Source organism: Zeugodacus cucurbitae, chromosome 2 (assembly GCF_028554725.1).
Source record: "Zeugodacus cucurbitae isolate PBARC_wt_2022May chromosome 2, idZeuCucr1.2, whole genome shotgun sequence".
In the NCBI taxonomy this organism is placed as follows: domain Eukaryota; kingdom Metazoa; phylum Arthropoda; class Insecta; order Diptera; family Tephritidae; genus Zeugodacus; species Zeugodacus cucurbitae.
In genome coordinates this window covers 31,850,752-31,872,758 of record NC_071667.1, presented here as the reverse complement: position 1 = coordinate 31,872,758, position 22,007 = coordinate 31,850,752, and the positions used below count along the sequence as shown (strand labels likewise).

At 37.0% G+C, this 22,007-nt stretch overlaps 1 protein-coding gene and 1 long non-coding RNA gene across 2 annotated transcripts; one reads left to right on the top strand and one right to left on the bottom strand.

The window, feature by feature from the left end:
- Positions 1–194: 194 nt before the first annotated feature.
- LOC128920549 (uncharacterized) lies at positions 195–13,080 on the bottom strand. Its single transcript, XR_008470633.1, has 3 exons — positions 12,363–13,080; positions 477–1,225; positions 195–414 (listed from the first exon to the last, which is right to left on the bottom strand). It is a non-coding gene; the product is annotated as an uncharacterized LOC128920549 (long non-coding RNA).
- Positions 10,995–21,434, top strand: LOC105219598 (xaa-Pro aminopeptidase ApepP). The gene is made up of 9 exons (XM_011195857.3): positions 10,995–11,721; positions 17,198–17,398; positions 19,404–19,693; positions 19,757–19,938; positions 19,991–20,140; positions 20,594–20,723; positions 20,782–20,959; positions 21,015–21,190; positions 21,254–21,434. Exons 1-9 carry the CDS (start codon positions 11,319–11,321, stop codon positions 21,368–21,370), a joined length of 1,827 nt encoding a protein of 608 aa, XP_011194159.1. The 5' UTR covers positions 10,995–11,318; the 3' UTR covers positions 21,371–21,434.
- Positions 21,435–22,007: the final 573 nt, after the last annotated feature.

Here is a 22,007-nt window from a genome sequence, read left to right as displayed (position 1 = left end):
TTGCAAAAAATATTTAAAAAAAATTAAAATCTCGGCAACAAATATAGTTCAGTTCAGTCCCGAAAATTAAACGATTAATTAATTCAACTAGTTTTTATTTATTATTTATGGTATTATCTTTTAAAATTTAAAATATATTATAGTATTTATCTTTTAAAATTAAACAATAATTTTCTAAAGATACCCTAGTTTATTATTGAATTTCATCTAGGTAAAGAAATGATTTATTGGTAAAAAGAATTAATTAATAGCGCCAAACATTCCTTAATCCTCTATACAAACTATATGTATATGATTTCATCATACTGGTTGATTGTAATCGTTTCAAAATTTGGCTAAGTAATTATTGTTAATTTCAAGACAAATGTTGCACACCGTATAATAGTTTTTTCACCAAACTGTTGTTGGTATCACCTACAATAAATCGAGATAAAACTAGGTATGTTTGTATTCAAATGGCGAAACTAATTAAATACCGGTCGTCTGTCTGTCCATCCGCCTGTCTTTGACATTATTAGGTGGTTGATATTGCAGATGAAAATTTTACTATAATATCTGCTTGAAATATGTATACGAAAAATTTGATACAAATATATAGCCGCGACTTGCCTTGCAGCGACTTGCTTTCTTATTTATTGATTTTATGTCCGCTGAATAAGCTCCTCTTTCGAGTCTGTGAAGTGACAGAAATCTGAGCGAAATGTTATTAATCTAGTCGAGGTTGATAATATCTCGCAACTGCTTCGATAACAAAATCGCAGTTTTATCTTATTGTAGAAACACTCCAGATGAAACCAACGCTAGAGCTACCTCACTTTGCGATCGAGCCTTTGCCAATAGCAATGAAATAAGTAACGTTTTTTCCAGTACCCCGAAAGCATCGAGAAAGTAAAACCCAGCAGATCCACTGTTCACTACTTGTATTAATTTGTCGTGGAATCCATCCAACAACGTATTTGGCCATGTACACGATACTTTATAATGACATTCACTAAAGATTTTAATTTTTGCTTAAAAACGCTGGCAGTAATATCATGCCTATCGATGGTGTTTGGCCGTGAAGCAATTAATTCTTGAGTTCCAACTAATCTCCTTCTAATATACGACATCGCTTCTTACGCGCACTCGCGCATGTACGCGTACTCCCAATGTACACTGCGCGTCATCAGGTTTGCACACTTCTGGGTCAAATAGTTTTGGTTATATTTTATCAAAACTAAAGAAGCTGCAAATGAAATTTTTAGTGATTATTAATGAATCAATTTTCCACTAAACAAAACTAAAATTTTAATTTTACATTTCTTCAACATTAATTTTTTTTACGAAATCAATAGAAAAATTAGTGATTTAGGTTAGCACATATCCGTTTTTTTGATTTTGTTTAATATTTTCTGCCAAGATTATATATTTGTGTTAATTAAACATTTATATATTTTTTTAAGAGTGTGTCGATCACGCCTTATTTAAAATTACAACAATGATCCAATTGGGTACCGATTCGTACAATTTGCTAATATAATTTCAGGAAATTAATGGTCAAGGATTTTTAATGCTTTGAATTTGTTCTTATTTAGTGGAATACTGCCTGTGAGACTCGTAAACTTTCCCAACCAATGATATCCATGCGTTTTCTATTATATGGATGTCCGGTGAGTAAGGCGGTCACTGCGTTAAAACACAATTTTGTCCCTTAATTCAAGACATAATCACTCGACCAATGATAGAAACACTATGGCAAATTTTCAAACAAATTTTGAAAATAGTGAAAATTAGTTTCCTGAACGTTTTACATGTCTTTGCAGTCATATTAGTATTAAAAAAGTGCAAAAAATTAAGATGTATCCTAAGCCCATCACACCATTCCTACGACTATGTAGCCATTCCAGCTGACGTTTCTCCGTACGAAGATCATAGAAATAATAATTGTACACGTCGGCTTCCCCCAAATAATATTTATTTTCATCCGAAAAAACAACATAGCGCAGACTAGACTTCCATCTCTATGCAAATGAGCAAAATGTAAACGTGTATCTCTTCGGGCATCGTTAAGGGGTAATTTTTTCTTTAGTTTTAATACATATTTTCAAATATGGAGCATTCTTATTAATCCATTAAACAGGGAATAAGCTCGCTTTAGCATCACCATTTGCCCCAATCTTGACGGTCGAGTGATGAAAATTGGATGCTTCTCTTGAAATTGCTCAACTATAAGCAACGGAAAATACTTTATTGTTACTGCCTTTATTATTTTCCCTTATTATACCTCAACTTACTACCCAAACAATTTTATCTAACTTTTTTACTTCTGACGATTTTTTTTGATATATCAGTTATCGAATGCTGTAACTATTCTAATCTTCGGATATTGATTTCACCTTAACTTATACCAAATTTCTTTTACTCATATTGAATAAAATAAAAAAAAATTAATTCAAAGTCAGTCAATTAAAAGCAACTATATTGGTCTGTTGAAGGTGTGCTAACCCGATTACGCGCAGTGTATGTGTCCGACAAAATTCTTATTTGTCCCACATTGCTTGCATTGGCATCGGCATTAATAACATCGCGGAGATGAATGTACTCTTCAGATTGAAGCTGCTGATGTACGTCAACCGTTCAGTCTCAATTTTGACATACATATGTACATATGTATAAAATGCAAACTGATGAAAAAGTCGTTGACACATCAAAATGTGATTTACTTCACCTTCATGGATCATGACTCTGTATGAATAAAAATTCATAGATATAAATATGTATGTATGTATGTGATTGGCGTTCAACGGTTTAGCCGGTTATAACTCGATGAGAGCGCGCCACTCCTCTCTTTCCTTCACAGTTCGGCGTCAGTTGGAGATTCCAAGTGTAACCAGGTCGCTCTCCACCTGGTCCCTCCAACGGAGTGGAGGCCTTCCCCTTCCCCGGCTTCCTCCGGCGGGTACTGCATCGAACACTTTCAGAGCTGGAGTGTTTTCGTCCATTCGGACAACATGACCTAGCCAGCGTAGCCGCTGTCTTTTTATTCGCTGAACTATGTCAATGTCGTCGTATAACTCGTACAGCTCATCGTTCCATTGTCTGCGGTATTCGCCGTTGCCAATGTTCTGAGGACCATAAATCTTGCGCAAAATTTTCCTCTCGAAAACTCCTAGTGTCGTCTCATCTGATGTTGACATCGTCCAAGCTTCTGCACCATAAAGCAGGACGGGAATGATAAACGACTTGTAGAGTTTTATTTTGGTTCGTCGAGAGAGGACTTTACTGTTCAATTGCCTACTCAGTCCAAAGTAGCACTTGTTGGCAAGAGTGATTCTGCGCTGGATTTCGAGGCTGAAATTGTTGGTGTTGTTGATACTGGTTCCCAGATATACGAAATTATCTACAACTTCAAAGTTATGACTGTCAACAGTGACGTGGGAGCCAAGACGCGAGTGCGCCGACTGTTTGCTTGATGAAAGGAGATATTTCGTCTTGTCCTCATTCACCTCCAGACCCATTCGCTTCGCCTCCTTATCCATGCGGGAAAAAGCAGAACAAACGGCTCGGAGAGATCCTTCCCAATCATGACGGAGCTTTTGGTGCTGCTCAACGTCAACTTACACAGCCGTATTAGTTTTGCGGGGATACCAAACTCAGACATCGCGGCGTAAAGCCAGCTCCTTTTCGTGCTGTCGAAAGCAGCTTTAAAATCGACAAAAAGGTGGTGTGTGTCGATCCTCTTTTCACGGGTCTTCTCCAAGATTTGGCGTATGGTGAATATCTGGTCCATGGTGGACTTTCCAGGTCTAAAGACACACTGATAAGTTCCAAACAGTTTGTTGACGGTGGGCTTAAGTCTTTCACACAGTACGCTCGATAGAACCTTATAGGCGATATTTAGGAGGCTTATCCCACGGTAATTGGCACAGTTTGTGGGATCTCCCTTTTTATGGATTGGGCAGAACACACTGAGATTCCAATCGTCAGGCATGCTTTCTTCCGACCATATTTTGCAAAGAAGCTGATGCATGCACCTTATCAGTTCTTCGCCGCCGTATTTGAATAGCTCAGCCGGCAATATATCGGCCCTTGCCGCTTTGTTGTTCTTCAGGCGGGTAATTGCTATTCGAATTTCTTCATGGTCGGGTAATGGAACATCTATTCCATCGTCATCGATTGGGGAATCGGGTTCGCCAACTCCTGGTGTTGTACTTTCACTGCCATTCAGCAGATTACCACCTCGGTCTCTACATGAGGATGCTCCGGTCTTGAAACCTTCGTTAAGTCGCTTCATTTTTTCATAAAATTTTCAAGCATTCCCTCTGTCTGCCAGCTTCTCAAGCTCTTCGTACTCACGCATTTCGGCCTCTTTCTTTTTTTGTCTGCAGATGCGTCTCGCTTCCCTCTTCAGTTCTCGGTATCTATCCCATCCCGCACGTGTTGTGGTCGTTTGCAACGTTGCGAGGTAGGCAGTCTGTTTTCTCTCCGCTGCGAGACGGCATTCCTCATCGTACCAGCTGTTTTTTTTTACTTTTCCGAAAGCCAATGGTTTCAGTTGCAGCGGTACGCGGTGTGTTTGAGATGCCGTCCCACAGTTCCCTTATACCGAGATGCTAATGAGTGCTGTCAGAGAGCAGGAGTGCAAGTCGAGTAGAGTATTTCGTGGCTGTCTATTGCGTTTGCAGCTTTTGGACGTCGAACCTTCCTTGTGTTTGTTGACGGCCGTTCTTTGCTGCACAGAGGCGGGTGCGTATCTTCGCTGCAGCCAGATAATGTTCCGCGTCTATATTTAGTCCTCGGAGCGTACGCACGTCTTAAACACTGGGAATGTCTTCCATCTATCACAACGTCATCGATTTGGTTACGCGTGTTTCGATCAGGAGACAGCCAAGTAGCTTGATGTATTTTCTTATGCTGGAATCTGGTACTACAGACGATCATATTTCGGGCCCCAGCGAAGTCGATCAGCCTCAGGCCGTTTGGCGATGTTTCATCATGGAGGCTGAATTTTCCGACTGTTGTGCCAAAACACCTTCTTAACCCACCCTGGCGTTAAAATCGCCAAGCACGATCATGACATCGTGGCGGCAGCGCTCATAGAAAGCATCTTTGGTCACATCGTCCTTCTCTTTCGTTGAGGCGTGGTCGCAAATAAGCGATATGTTGAAGAACCTCGCTTTTATGCGGATTGTGGCTAGACGTTCATCCACCGGGGTGAATGCCAGGGCTCGGCGACGGACCAAATTTGCACTCATTTATATGGCCGCTGTAGTAGATGTCACAAGGACCCACCTTCTTCCGTCCTTGTCCCTTCCATCGCACTTCTTGGATTGCGGTGATGTCAGCCTTTAGTCGTATGAGGACATCAACCAGGTGGCAGAGGCACCTTCCCAATTAAGGGTCCGGACATTCCATGTGCATGCCCTTAAATCATTATCCATAAAACGTTTGCAGGGGTCGTCATCAAAAGGGGGGTGTCTCATTCGAGGCTTTTTTGATTTTTCATTGGTACTTCGTTTTTATGTGGTGGGTCGAAGGTCTATTTGGCACAACGGTCAGAAAAGTCAGCCTCCATGATTAAACATCGTGAAATTGGTTGAGGCTAATCGCGTTCGCTGGGTCGAAAATATGGTCGTCTATAGTAACAGATTCCGGCACAAGAAAATTCATCAAAAAACATGGCTGTATCTTAATCGAAACACGCGCAACCAAATCGATCATATTGTGATTGACGGAAGACACGTCTTGATGTCAAACAACAACAAGCACAAGGAAGGTTCAACGTCAAAAAGTTGCAATCACAATGGACAGTCGAGCAACTTAAGCGACTTACGGAAGGTTTAAAAACCGGGACAACATCATGTAGAAACCAATCTTGTCACTGATTTGTAGGGCATACTGGAATTTTGGAGGGAACACTTTTCCGATCTGCTGAATGGCAGTGAAAGAACAGCACCAGGAGATGGCGAACCCGATTTCCCAATTGATGACGATGGATCAGATGTTCCATTGCTCGACCATGAAGAAATTCGAATAGTAATTACCCGTTGAAGAACAACATCGCCGGGGCCGATGGATTACTGGCCGAGCAAATCAAAAAAAGGAGTGATGTTTTAAACTGAAAAAAATAATACAAGCTGTAGAGCTAAATAAAGAAGGTAAGAGTGTACAGCCGCAAATGAACGCCGATAACATTGATATCATTGGAAGCAACAACCACGTCGTTAGTTCTTCTTTTTCCAAAATGGATAAATAAACGAAGCGAATGGGCCTGGTGGTGAATGAGGACAAGACGAAATATCTCCTGTCATCAACCAAACAGACAGCACATTCGCTAGAAGACTAGAACTTACCGATCCAGGCAGGTCTGGGTCGCTGAAATAACAGCCCTTGGTCGGATCCAAAAATCCGAGTCAATCCCGGTGTATCGCAGAACCGGCTGTTATGGGGAAAGCTGTTTATTTTGACATTTTCTTGGACCCGAAATGCAACCCTGCTGCAAGTTGTTGCTCAATTTATGACAGTTTTAGACTAGAACTTACCAATCCAAACAGGTCTGGGTCGGCGAAATAACAGCCCTTGGTCGAATCCGAAAATGCAAGTCAATCCCGGTGTATCGCAGAACCGGCTGTTGTGGGGATTGTGATTACTGCTGCGTATGCGCCAAAAGGCTCCGTCCAAACTCTACCTCGGTTAGGTGTAACATATGCGATGGATGGAGCCATCTTAAGACCTGTTCTGACTTTAAGGAGTGGACCACAAGTTTTGTGGCCCCATGCTGCCAATGCACAACCGCGACAACCGCCTCTACGGCAGTGCAATTAGCACCAAGTTTACGCACTGCGTCGCCACCCATAGCGAGTGGCCAAGATAGAACCTTAACGGTCCTCCGGAGCTCCAGGCAGCATGACTCCAAGTCTGATCAGACCCATCCTCAACCTTCATCCCGCTCTAATCCCCGTACGAGGACCACAACGCATCTCATCGTACCGTCTGTTCCGTGTGTCAGACCGTAATACGTCGGAACGACACATTGATAGCTGCAGTCAAAGAAACCAAGCTACACGGCCGCTCAGATCTTCTGCGAGCGAGACAATGGTGGAGGTTTAGCATTCATCTTGCACAACACAGTGCAGTATCGTTTAATCGATGGAAGCATCGATCGCAGGGATACTACCCTATAATGTCAGGGCATAGCTATATTTAATTTATACATCCCCCCAGTTACAAGTTGCCCAACAGGATATCACCCGAACATCGGTGCGCTGCTTCATGGTGAAAACGGATTGGTACTTGGCGACTTTAACGCACATCACGATCTTTGGCATTCTAGCTTGCCAAATGATCGTCGGGGGATGGAGCTGGCAGAACAGATTGACGATTCGACATTCTGCACATTGAATGACGAAGCCCCCACCAGAATTATGGGCACCTGTAATAGATTGTCGGATATTGCAATCGCTAGCGGTGGTCTGATAAATAGCAAAATCTGGTGACCTATGCTAAAAAAAAACTTCCTGACTTTATTTCTGTGGACAACCGTACCTTCGTTAACATCAAAAAAGCTAACTGGGTCGGCTTCACAGAATTTACCGAGAGCACCTTCAACGCATTGCCCATTCCTACGGACGTGTACGTTGGCGAACGTCAATTCCGCAAAGCGATCGCAGTTGTTACTGCTCGCTTCATTCCTACTGGACACATTGCGGCCATCCGCCGAAACTTCCCAGCGAAAGCAGCAGTTTTAGCCAAAGAGCGCGATGCCATACGCCGTGTTGATCTCTGTGATCCCCGTATAAGGGATCTCAATTTGGAGATTCGACGGATGGTAAATCAATATACGCGGACAAAATGGACACCTTGGCTCGGTGGGAGTAATCTATCTCACCAGGGTTCTCAATCTGTATAAGACCACTCTTAACATACCCGACTCGTGGAAACCGGAAGAGTGCTCCCACCACTGAAACCAGGGAAACCAGCCAACCAAGGGGAGTCCTATCGTCCGAAACTCTCCTTTCCCCAGTAGTGAAGACACTTGAGGCCTTGTTATTCCCGACCTCCACCCACCACCTGAGCCTAGCGCAGCACCAACATGGATTCCGAAAAGTACACAGTACCTCCACAGCACTTAGCGTCATAAACTCCCAGAAAACTAAAGCTTTTGACACAGTCAATCATACAACGCTACTAGAAGATATCGAACAATCTCCGCTACCTCCAAGGCTGAAGAGGTGGACCATTAATTACCTGATCGATCATCAATTATGTGTAACGTTTCCAGGGCAAACATCCAAGCAAGTGGTACCCCATGGTGGTGTCCTATCCCTCTTACTATTTAATTTCTACAATTCGAAACTCCCTCAACCACCGGAAGGAGTCACAGTTACCTCTTACGCTGATTGTACGATATTGACGTCGGGCAATGGAATCGATGACATGTGTTCGAAAGTAAACGGCTACCTCCTCGACCATTCTCGCTTCTTCACTGCTAGGAGCCTAACACTCACCCCTACCAAATCCACAGAGATCCTATTCACTAATTGGACGAAAGAGTACAGTCTAGATCTGAACATTTCAGTCGATGTTGTTAGAATTCCGACGGTTAATAATCCCAAAATTTTGGGTGATACATTGGATAGAATATACTCCTTCACTCCCCACAGGACCGCGATTTTAACCTGGGGTAAAGATAAAGAAACGTTATTGGCAGTTGGCATCCTTGCAGTTACCTGCTAGAAGCCGAGCCGCCTCCCAGAGCCATAAGAGTAATTTCCTGAAATACGTCGAGGACCTAAAATACAATACCAACAGGACTTCGGATGCGCGCACTGAACGCCATTCACAGAGGAGCTATGAACGCCTTCGTTAACTCCCTCCCCGTAAGTAACATACTTGGAGAAACAACAACCCTCATTGCAGACACAGAGCTCGAGTTGCCTCGCGAAACTAGAGTGACCCTTGCGCAACTTCGTAGCAGACTATTCGCGTACTGTAGCAGACTATATTCCTACCTATCCAAACTAGACCCTGACATAGTCAACGTATGTCCTGCATGCAAAGAGTCCCCTCATGACACTAATCACCTCTTTGATGATGACTTCGATGATAATTAGGCTAGGCTTGTCGTTTCAGGCAGACCTGAGGAACCGCTACAACAACAGCAGCGCATTCCCGACTTGGCTCCACGTCACTGGAGATAGTCATAACTTTGAACATAGACAACCCCATATCTAATACCCCTGACAGAGGGCGGCGTTAATTCGGAATAACTACTTTAATCGGGGTTAATTCGAGAATTATCTCAGTTAAATCCGTTTGCTAACTCTCATTTAATCCTCAAAATTTTAGAGAGTTAGTGGGACTTCGCGGCATTTTCGTTTCCGCTTTTAACCTATTGTGAATTAAAATATGCAATACTGACAGCTGTTTTTAATAAAATGTAAACAAAAACATACGCATACTATTTTTTTCAAAATAGAAGTTCTAATAATCACGTATTTATGTATATTTTTTTAGTAATTAGTGATTTTGCACTAATTGTGCGGCTAACAACCGCAATATTTGCTTTCTATCCAATTTTATTTTACCAAAATGGAAATATTATTGTCTAAATGGAAATATTATTGTCAATCAGCTATTATGGGAGTTTATAACTAGCTTTGCTGCCGTCTGTCACCTAAATATTTGGAAGTGATTAAAAGCACAGTTAATCCGAATTAACTTTGCCGTCTGTCTAGACTATAACTCTTTTAGTTCTAGATTACACAAAAACGGTTTATGAACAACACTATTATACTCTATGCAACATGTTGCGAGTTCATTATTTCTTGAAATTGGAAACACCTCTTGCTTTAAGAAATTGATATCAAAACGGCTTTGGAGTTCTAAAAGTTCTAAAAGTTCAAAAAGTATGAGTGGGTTGCGAATGTATTGGAACTTGAAAGCAATTTCTTGATCGTGTCACAGCCGGGTTACAGCCATATGTAAAAATTGCAATCGAATGAATACATATGAAAAACGCTGCTTTGTATTTATTGTTTTTATTAGTTTTAATTGGTCAAATAAAAATTAGATATTCATTAAAAAGCGATGAAAACATAAATTGTTAGTGTTTGGATTAATTAGAATTTGATTAAAGCAGTGAATACACTTGCAGACTTGTATGCATACCGGGTCGCAAGTCAGTTCACTGTACACTTATGCGACAAGTTGTTCATACATCATTTCGTTGCAATCTTTGAAGTGAGCGGACGTTATGGCATCGGATGATGCAATTGTGGCGCTGCTTGTAATTTCGGGATGCGCTGAAAATGAAAGGCAAAAAAACGAAAGCAACGCTTTTGGTGCGAACATATTTGTAAAGATTTTACTGAATTCTCTCCTGAAGGAGTTTCATAAGTCTTTAAGGGTTGTTTTATTTAAATTTTTATTGAAAAATTTCGAAAAGTCAGCTGTTGGTACTTCATCTCCGATCATGTGTCCAAAAAAGGCTCTTGCCGTGGAAATTATAACTCATTATTAAAATCAAAAAACCAAAAATATTTCGACAGTAACAAAAAAAACTAAAATTTTGGGCATATTTTGGCTCAAAAATATATTTGTAATAAAAAAAATATATATAATCCTTAGTTCATAAACTACATAATGTTATTGCAAAGAAATGTGCAAAGTTTGCGTACACAACCTTCCACTTCAAAAATTAAGCAAGAATGAGATCGGTCTGCGTATCACACAATACACTTTGCTACCCGTCGCAACGACGAGCAGGAAAATTGAAACATTTAAATTTTGTGCATACTTGCATGCAGACCTAAAATTTGGTGTAAAGACCAGGCTTTACACGATGCGACGCTATGCCATACATGACATGTAGTACAGACAAGTCTGCAAGTGTATTTACCGCTTTAGACAATATATACGGGTATACGTAGGATTATGTTAAGATAACAAATGCAATGTTAAAGTTATTCCCAACGACAAAGCAATAGATTTAACAGTTAGTATGCAACAAACGTTGGTCTGTCGAGTTGCTCCGTGAGCATCAAAAGGTTCTTTGTTTGAACACTCCCTTTTGGAATTTACCAGTTAAGATAGTGTACATGATTATTATTAGCTGTGAGATTGCGGTCACTGTAGAACCATTATAGATATAACATACTTTACAATGGTAGAACTGTGGTTGTAAATCAAGATATAGAATATATATACCAGATTGTAAATAATATTAAAATATAGTTATCACGTGAGTGGTGATCAAAGTAATTTCGGTCCTGTTTTACAAAAGTTTAAAACTTACTACAAACTTGAGTCATAACAAAATCTTCAAAATTTTTCGAAAAATGGAGTGTAGTACCAGCCTTGAGAATTTACGGTTACTTATGAAAAATTATAAACCGCGGTGTTTGGAAGCCTATATTGTACCGACGGATGATTCCCATCAAAACGAATATATTTCACAACGCGATGCACGTAGGGCTTTCATTAGCGGATTTAATGGTTCGGCTGGTACTGCTGTTATTACTTCAAATAAAGCTTTGATGTGGACGGACGGAAGATATTATCAGCAAGCACAAAAACAGATGGATTCTAATTGGGAACTTATGAAGGATGGGTTGCCTTCCACTCCATCTATTGGGAAGTGGATTTCCGCCAATATTCCTAACGGCAGTAATGTTGGTGTTGATCCAAAACTTCTTTCTTACCGACAATGGAAACCTATACAAAAGGATTTAAAATCTGCTGGTAAGAGCAAATATAACTAAGAATGTTAATAATAATTTTTAATTATTTTCTATTCGAACAATTACATAAGGGTTGCTTAAAGTGGCCATAAACGACACAAATTTGTGTTCGATCTGTATGAAATCGTTTCGTCATACAAATCCATTTCATTGAATAAACATGGGAGAGATCAAGCGGATAATGTAATAACACATCTTGTGGACTCTGATAGTTGTCGGAATCAGAATTTAAACCGATAAAAACTTCTGGTTGATGCCATGAATTCTGATATTGGAATGATGTTAGAATCAAAATTTTGTTGGTTTTCGGTGTCATAGAAATTGCGATTGAAGATGGTTCAACTCCTGTTGCAAATTCTCGGGCTTTTCTGTTTTGTTGTCGCCCATTGCGTTCACACTATCAATTTGTGTTGGACAACTATGCTCGTGTATTTCTCACATTCTCTTTCATATCATTTTCTCAACTTCTTGTACGCAACGTTTCCAAACAAAAAAATATATGTCATTAGCTAATTTGTATCGTTATTCTCTATTTTCTAATATATCTAATTGCAAATTACATACAAAAATAAATTATAAAATGTATATTTTCAAATATATTGTATACATTAATTTTAAAATGTGCGCATATGTAACACTTACGTAGCAGCTTACTGTTACGAATAAAGGTCCAGACCCAATGCTGGCTGGCTTTACTTGCTTTCGTTGACTTTGCGTACTTTGAATGTTTGTATGACCAAATGAGCGCTTTGAACGCTTTCAAAATAATGTCACAATCACTGTTGCCACACACTTAAACTTGCTAATATTTTCATGTTAAATGTTATATTATTATAAACTCTTTGTAAATTTCTACATACATATATCAAATATTTTAAATATTCTACATTTTAACTATTTGTACTGGCAAACGCATATGTGATAAATATTTGAGTGCCAATGTAGCATCAAAAAAATTACTGAAATTGGTACATTTCACCCAAACTGGTAACCCTAGTTACAATATCAAATGTCAAAAGCGCCAGAAGCGCTGGCAAATAGAGCATAGACCTATTCGTAACTTCAAGCGCTTGAAGCAAAGCTCCATTTGGTCTCTTTGCATATGCTCTAGTATAGTTCTATTCAGTTTTGACAGTTCTCACAGCAAAGCAAGTAAAGCCAGCCAGCATTGGGTCTGGACCTTAAGAACACAAAGCGTGTTGCCGAACAAAGCAGACTCGGCGCGATTCTCCTCTCTTCATCGCCCCTCTCCTATAAACTAAGAATTGCCGCAACAGGAGTTGTCCCGTGTGAAAGAGCTCAAAACTAATTTTATCAGTTTTACTACCAGAAACAAACCAAGAGCCTCAGGGCTGACTGATTTGAAGTATTACAATGCTTTGGAAAAAATAATTATTATAAAAAGAGAAGATGAAAATGACGAAGGGTAAATGAATTATTGAATTTAACGGAAAAAATCAAAATATTCTAATAAGTGTTCTAAATAGAGAATTCAAATTAGATCGTAGAAATACCTAAGTTTTTACATAAAAATTAAACAATATATGTGTATGTACGAAATAACGAACACATCAATTTTCAGGACTGTTCGTTACAACGAATTTTTCGTTAATTCGAGTACTCACTTAGAGGTATGTTTTTCAATAAAAATTAGTTAAATTGCCGTAAATTACAGTTTTATAAATTGTTTTATTAATTATTTAAAAAAAATGAAAAATCATAACAAAACAATTCGAATCACTTATACTTCTATTTGATGAAGCTTTTTTATAAAATTGAATATTTTTTCAATAATATAATTTTTTAAATAATAATAATATATTAAATTGAGTAGGTTATTATGTGATTAAAACTCCGAAGAATTGTCTGGTTAATTTTGTTCCATGAATAAATAACTGCACAGCTGATTCGAATATTGGTTTTGCTTATATTCGAAAAGATGAAAATCCAATCAGATTGTCTTCTCCCAAAATTTTCGCGAACATGGATTGGTATCCGCACAACTCATACACGAGTTAATCTCATTCGAACGCATACCGATCGAACACACATGTATGTTGTGTATGGCAACTTTTATTGACGAAAAGAAGTTTTACCATACATATGTACATACTAGGGCTCTTAAAATTATTCGATTAACCTGAAAACCGATTATTCGAATATCCGGTTTTTAACCGTTCGTACGAATATTAACCGGTTAGTACTATTCGGTTAGTCGCAATGTTCCGACTATTCGAATAGTCATTCTACTGCGGTTATTCGAATAGTTATACTGTCACTATTCGAATAAATGAAAATTGTTTGCAGGCTAAAAGCCTTTGATTTTCCAGATATATGTCCGTATTTTCCAGATATATACAATGTGCGGTATAAATCGGTTGAGAAGTGTTCGGGCAGAAGGGCACGAGCAAAACCGACCACTGACCGACCCCAAAAAACCGGTTCTTCACAGAAAACCGACTACCCACTCGTCGAAGTTTTGCCCCAAAGTCCCACCCACCGACCGCCCACACTGCCACGAGTGTGTCCTAAAAAATCCGGTTCCAAAAAGTAACCGGTTACTGCAGTACTAGGCAAATGCCGCAAAAAACCGAAAAAATTCGGCAGCAAGTGGGTAGGGGTATAGAATAGCGAACTCAAGAAACATACCACGCAGTGTTGTATCAGTCATATTTTAATTTTGCATATGAAACAACAACAGTGTTGATATGACAGTCATAAAAAATATTTTTTTTTTGTTTTTTTATTTAATTTTTGTTTGTTTTAATGTTTCACTTTTTTCAATAAAAATAAGAAAATTAATGAACTTGCACTATTCGAATAGTCGACAACGAACGGTTAACCGAATAGTCGAAAATGAGCGGTTAATCGAATAGTCGATGATTGACGACTATTCGAATAGTGCAAACCGAATATTATTATTCGAATAATGCCCTATTCGGTTAATTCGGTTAGTCGATTAGTCGAATACCAAGAGCTCTAGTACATACATATTTTTCAAATAAATTAAAAGGAAGAACTATGGCCCAAATTATATTTCGGTTTATCTTAAACTCATTCGCGCACAACTACTTTCTGCGTCGCACAGCGAGCTTTAGCCTCCGATTGCCGACGGCAAATCAATGTTTGTTCGAGTCCATAATGGTATCATAAAATTCATATGCATTTTATATAAGTAATTAAACATTTATTTTTAGTAATAACTTTCTTTTATCAGATGTGAATATAAATTGACTTAAAGTAAACATTTTAACGAATTTAAAAAAATCGCGTATTAAAAGTTATTCTCATGCATATTTATTCCCTGGTTCTCTTTTAGCGTTTCGAGTAACAGAAATTTAGTGCAAAAATAAAATTTGGCAAATTTGCAGATTCATTTTTGCTAAAAATATGAATACCCTGGTAATGTTTTGAATTCCCCCGTTAAAATCTTTCAAGACTTGAATATATGTATTTCGCTGTCGAAACTGCACCTTCTCGTCATTTTATGTTCTCTAGTGCAACTGCGCTTGGTGTCCATTTATATATAATATGATTTTCGTTTTTTTCTTATACATCCAATTATTAAAGTTTGTTAAGTTTTAATAATATTTTTATTATGATTTATTTAATTATTATTATTATTATTAACTTTATTAGTATAAAAAATACTTTTTACATCATATATACATTAGGGTGATTCAAAAAGAAAATTTTTTTTTTCTTGCAAACAGGCTTAAAAGTTTCAATTCAACGTAAGAAGATGTCAGTTAAAATTTGAGCCCTTAATATTAATATTAAGACTGTCCGCATCGCGTGTTTCTATTTCCCGTAAGAATAACATGGAAAAATTATTCTCTGCACTTTTTGAATTTTATTGCTACTCTGTCATGTATTATAAAAAAGAGACTTCCACTTGTCTTTGTAGAGAATTGAACGCTCTACAAAAAAGGTCTCCTATAATTTTTTGAGAAACCTAATAGTTTATAAGTTATTCAAGACCAAAGTTTAATTAATCGAAAATTTTAAGGTTTTTGATGCATTTCAGCGAATTTGATGGTTTTATTGGAATAAATTACTCAAAAAATTCATGTTTATCTGAAATTAAGTTTCTTAGACAATCATTGATAATAATTTTTTGCAATAATGCGACTAGTGAAACTCTTTGAAATCATTTTTAGCATCAATTAGCTTCAAAATCATAGTTAATCTTTTTTTTTTTAATCTAAACACAAAAAATTTTCTTTAATCAGCTGAAATACTCACAGAAGGAATATATTAATTTTGAATTTTTTGAGTAATCTCTCTCTTTTTTATAATACATGACAGACTAGCAATAAAATTCAAAATGTGCAAAGAATAATTTTTCCATGTTATTCTTACGGGAAATAGAAACACGCGATGCGGACAGTCTTAATATTAATATTAAGGGCTCAAATTTTAACTGACATCTTCTTACGTTGAATTGAAACTTTTAAGCCTGTTTGCAAGAAAAAAAAAAATTTTTTTTTGAATCACCCTAATATACATATTTACAAATTTAATAAATTATTTGTCTTATTTCTAAGGAATTCTATGCACTTTTGTTAAATGCTACGTTTCTTGTTTCATTTTTTATTTCCAATGGTAAATTGTTAAACATTTTTAAACCTGTATAAAACAGACTTTTGCGCTTTGGAACTTTGCTTATATGCAATTTTAAAATCATTGTTATTTCTTAGATTGTATTTTTGGGTTTCCCCTACATATTCAATTTTTTCACTTAAATATTGAGGTGCGCTTCCATTTTTTATTTTATTTAATGTTATAAGAATATTGAGTTCAAATCTTTCTCTAAAACTAAGCCATTTTAAAGTTTCTAACATATGTTTTATTGATGTATATTTATTACATTGTAAAATAGTTCTCATTCCTTTTTTTTGCAATTTTTGCAATCTTTCCATATGTTTTTGGTTTGAACATGTATAGTAATAGTGGAACAATATTCAAAATGTGGCTTTATTATCACATTGTATATATTTATTGCTGTCATAAGATCAACTCGTTTACGTATCCTTCTAAAGTAGGCTAATTTTTTGCCAATTTTTTTACAAATATATTCTATATGATCATTGAATTTCATTTCATTATCTATAATACATGTATATGTAATAGTGGAACAATATTCAAAATGTGGCTTTATTATCACATTGTATATATTTATTGCTGTCATAAGATCAACTCTTTTACGTATCCTTCTAAAGTAGGCTAATTTTTTGCCAATTTTTTGACAAATATATTCTATATGATCATTGAATTTCATTTCATAATCTATAATAATACCCAGAAAATTAATGTTTTTAGTTTTCTCAATACATTTATCGTTTATTGTTAAATCTAAAGTCCCTCTGAAATTTATTTCCATAAATTTCGTTTTACTCTCATTATTATTTATATAATTTTTTCAAAACCTGATCCATAATTTCCGTGGTGAATAAATACAATTTATATTATTACAGATTGCACTTTATTGCCGGTAGAAGAAAATTTAGTTGATCTTGTTTGGAAAGATCAACCTGCCAGAACATCAAATTCTGTCATTTACTTAGAGCAAAAATTCGCGGGTGTAACGGTTGCAGATAAATGGAAAGACGTTAAAAACAAAATGTTAGATAAAAAAGCTTGTGCTTTGGTGGTAACAGCTTTGGATGAAATTGCATGTAAGTAACTAATATTTTATAAATGTTAATAACGGGTGATTTTTTTGAGGTTAGGATTTTCATGCATTAGTATTTGACAGATCACGTGGGATTTCAGACATGGTGTCAAAGAGAAAGATGCTCAGTATGCTTTGACATTTCATCATGAATAGACTTACTAACGAGCAACGCTTGCAAATCATTGAATTTTATTACCAAAATCAGTGTTCGGTTCGAAATGTGAAATCCGCTTTTTTATCGACAAATTTTGTTCAGCGATGAGGCTCATTTCTGGTTGAATGGCTACGTAAATAAGCAAAATTGCCGCATTTGGGGTGAAGAGCAACCAGAAGCCGTTCAAGAACTGCCCATGCATCCCGAAAAATGCACTGTTTGGTGTGGTTTGTACGCTGGTGGAATCATTGGACCGTATTTTTTCAAAGATGCTGTTGGACGCAACGTTACGGTGAATGGCGATCGCTATCGTTCGATGCTAACAAACTTTTTGTTGCCAAAAATGGAAGAACTGAACTTGGTTGACATGTGGTTTCAACAAGATGGCGCTACATGCCACACAGCTCGCGATTCTATGGCCATTTTGAGGGAAAACTTCGGAGAACAATTCATCTCAAGAAATGGACCCGTAAGTTGGCCACCAAGATCATGCGATTTAACGCCTTTAGACTATTTTTTGTGGGGCTACGTCAAGTCTAAAGTCTACAGAAATAAGCCAGCAACTATTCCAGCTTTGGAAGACAACATTTCCGAAGAAATTCGGGCTATTCCGGCCGAAATGCTCGAAAAAGTTGCCCAAAATTGGACTTTCCGAATGGACCACCTAAGACGCAGCCGCGGTCAACATTTAAATGAAATTATCTTCAAAAAGTAAATGTCATGAACCAATCTAACGTTTCAAATAAAGAACCGATGAGATTTTGCAAATTTTATGCGTTTTTTTTTTTAAAAAGTTATCAAGCTCTTAAAAAATCACCCTTTATTATGTGTAGCCGTCGGGTAATGCGTCTTTTCGACTTATTTACCGAAGGGTGCAGTATAAATAGTCGGTTCAAATAGCTTACATGGGTGTGATTGTTCACTGAAATAAAGTCTGGAGGTTTTTCGTACGAGACAATTATCTCCAGATTGTCATGTCGGGCAAGCTATTACAGGTGCCTCTAATTCTGGTGAGGGTTTCGTTATTCATTATGCAGGATGTCTAATTATCAATCTGTTTTGCCAGTACCATCCCCCTACGATCGATTTTTGGCAGGCAAAAATACCATAGATCATGGTGTGTGTTAAAGTCGATAAATAGTTAGCTGTTTCCAATACTTGGGAACTCACCAATGTTCGGGTGAAATCCTGTACGTGTTATGTAACAGGGGCAACAATCCTAAGTCTAGTAAGTTTAAACTGTCCTAATATGTAAGTGTCGGAAATCAGCAGTATCTATACTCAAGAGTTTCTTGATATGCGATTGATGGAACATGTCACTCAGGTTGACCGTTTCCCTACCAAATGGGAATATACCATAGTAAGCAGTGATGTGCGCCGGGGCAATTGATCTCTACAATACTCGGTTGGGTGTTTGACTAAACATAGTTTCTGCGATGAAGCCATAAGTAAAAAAAATTTCGAAGTTAGCCTCCAAAATGGAAAAGGAAACAGCCATATCACTGACCCTACGGATGTTTATGTGTGTTTTGTAGATTTTAGACAGCAATGGTGAATACGGAACCACCCATTGATTGTTAATGTCAACTATTGTATCATCTGATATGCGTAATTAAAGTGATTGGCCATCATGGTCAGTATCTCTACGACGATACATGGCGCCGTCATGTTTACAGCACCGGGCCATGTATCATTTAGAGGTAACAATCTCTTACAATTCTTGATCGATATACCGATACGGAATTTCTGCTGAGATAATTTTATCAATTTCTTCTGACTGTATTTTGTCTTAACTTCACTTAATGAATGATATGCAAAATTTTTATAATTTTACCTTTATCTGTATTTCTAGGGTTCTTAAATCTTCGGGGATCGGATATTGACTTTAATCCCGTCTTTTTCGCATATTTAATCATAGAAAACAATAATGTCAAACTATTCATTGACGAATCAAAACTGCCGGTAGATTTTAAACGTCATGAGGAAGAAAATGGAATTGACATTCTCGTTCAGCCATACGATAATATTGCGAGTGAGCTGAAAGCTATTGTAAATACCTTAAAAGAGGGAAAGATATGGATCTCTCCGAATTCGAGTTATTACTTGTCTTCCTTAATACCCAAAAACATAAGGATTCAAGAAGTAAGTCAAATATTTATATATTTATAGAAGTTTCCTAAAGAAGCAATTGTGTTTCACTTTTAGATTACACCTTTAGCCATAAATAAAGCTGTAAAAAATAAAACGGAAATTTCTGGATTCATTAACAGCCATATCCGTGATGGAGTTGCACTTTGTCAATATTTTGCTTGGTTAGAAAACTCTGTTATGATTGGAAATAATGTAAATGAAATATCGGGAGCTACAAAATTGGAAGAACTCCGATCGTAATTATATCTTTTTAATTTGTTTACCTATTTTTAAAAAATCTATTTGTAGTAAAAATGAATATTACAAAGGCTTGAGTTTTCAAACAATTAGTTCGAGTGGAAAAAACGGTTCGATAATACATTACCAACCAACTGTGGAAACAAATCGTCCGATAATTGTTGATGAAATATATCTCTGTGATTCTGGAGCCCAATATATGTAAGCGAAAAATATATTTATTTGCAGATATGGTTTGTGAGCCTTCTAGACTTTCGCTACATTTTGCACAGCGGTTGTTTGTAATACCTAAAACTAAGGTCAAGTTGGATGTGTTCTTCCGCTTGTCTGAGTGTACGTGTAAGCGATAACTTTAGTAAAACTTGACATATCTTGATGAAACTTCACATAATACTTGGCACTCTGAGGAGCTTGGTATTGTAGATGGCCTAAACCTAGAAAGACCTATTTGGGTGTATTAATACATTTTTGTGTGGGAACTTGTGTAAACAATGAAGTATCATATTTGAATTAATCAAGTAATTTCCTAAAATAATATAATACGTATAACAATAAGAATGTGATGAAATGCAACTGGGTTTTCGCTTAATTTCTTGTACATTTTTTTACTATTCATTCAATTGTTGTTATTAATTAAATTTACCCAATATGTAGGGATGGAACGACAGATGTGACGCGCACATTTCATTTTGGAGAGCCTACAGAATTCCAAAAGGAAGCTTACACCCGTGTTTTAAAAGGACAATTAACATTTGGATCTACAGTTTTTCCATCAGGGGTTAAAGTATATACTTTACTCTTAATACTTTTAACGTATTTAATAAAATAATTAATAAATTTAGGGTCAAATGCTTGATACTATAGCAAGAAAATCACTTTGGGATATCGGACTCGACTACGGACACGGAACAGGACACGGTATTGGATCATTTCTGAATGTACATGAAGGTCCTATGGGTGTGGGAATTCGACCTATGCCTGATGATCCCGGACTGCAAGAAAACATGTTCATATCCAATGGTACTATTCAATACATTACTCAAAATATACCGGTTTTTTAATATTTTTAATTTAGAGCCTGGCTTTTATCAAGATGGGGAGTTTGGCATACGAATTGAAGATATTGTTCAAATTGTTCCGGCTTCCACTAACAACAATTTCGCAGGAAGAGGTGCTTTGACATTCAAAACTATAACAATGTGTCCAAAACAAACAAAGATGATAAAAAAAGATTTGCTGAACGATGTTGAGGTAATTTATTGAAATTTAGTCGTACTATTTGAATTATCAAATAATATCTTTATCCATTAATAGATAAATATATTGAATGACTATCACAGTAAGGTATGGGAAACGTTATCGCCTATTCTACGAGAAATAAATGATGACGTTACGTTGAAATGGTTGGAGAAAGAAACGCGCAAAGTTTAACTTATAACTGAATAATGATATGTAACACAATAAAAATATTTGCATAATTTTTATAGATTTGAAATGTAGTAAGCGTTTCTCTGAAGGTTAATGCGTCTATATAATAGAGTATGGTATAATATAGTATAGTACATAGTATATATATATACTATATACATTTATAGTATATATATACATATATAGTATATATATACATATATAGTATATATATACATATATAGTATATATATACATATATAGTATATAATACATATACATATAAACGGGTTAGACATATAGTAAGCAAGTAAATATAAGTTATTTTGACGGTCCTGTTGTTGTTGTTGTAACGGTTACTCAGGCCTGTCTGTAACGACAAACCCAGCCTAATTGTCATCGAAGCCATCTAACGGGAGGCCCAGGAAACGAGCTGTTTCGATAGGGTCGGACCACAGGGAAAAGGGTTAAGGCATGCGAAGAGGTGGTTGGTGTCATGCGGGGACTCTTTGCATGCAGAACATATGTTGAGTATGTCAGGGTCTAGTCTGGATAGGTAGGAGTTTGGATAGTTTAATTTCGCGAGGCAATTCGAGCTCTATGTCTGCAATGTGGGGTGTTGTTTCTCCAAGTACGCCATTCACATCTGCGTCCTACTCCA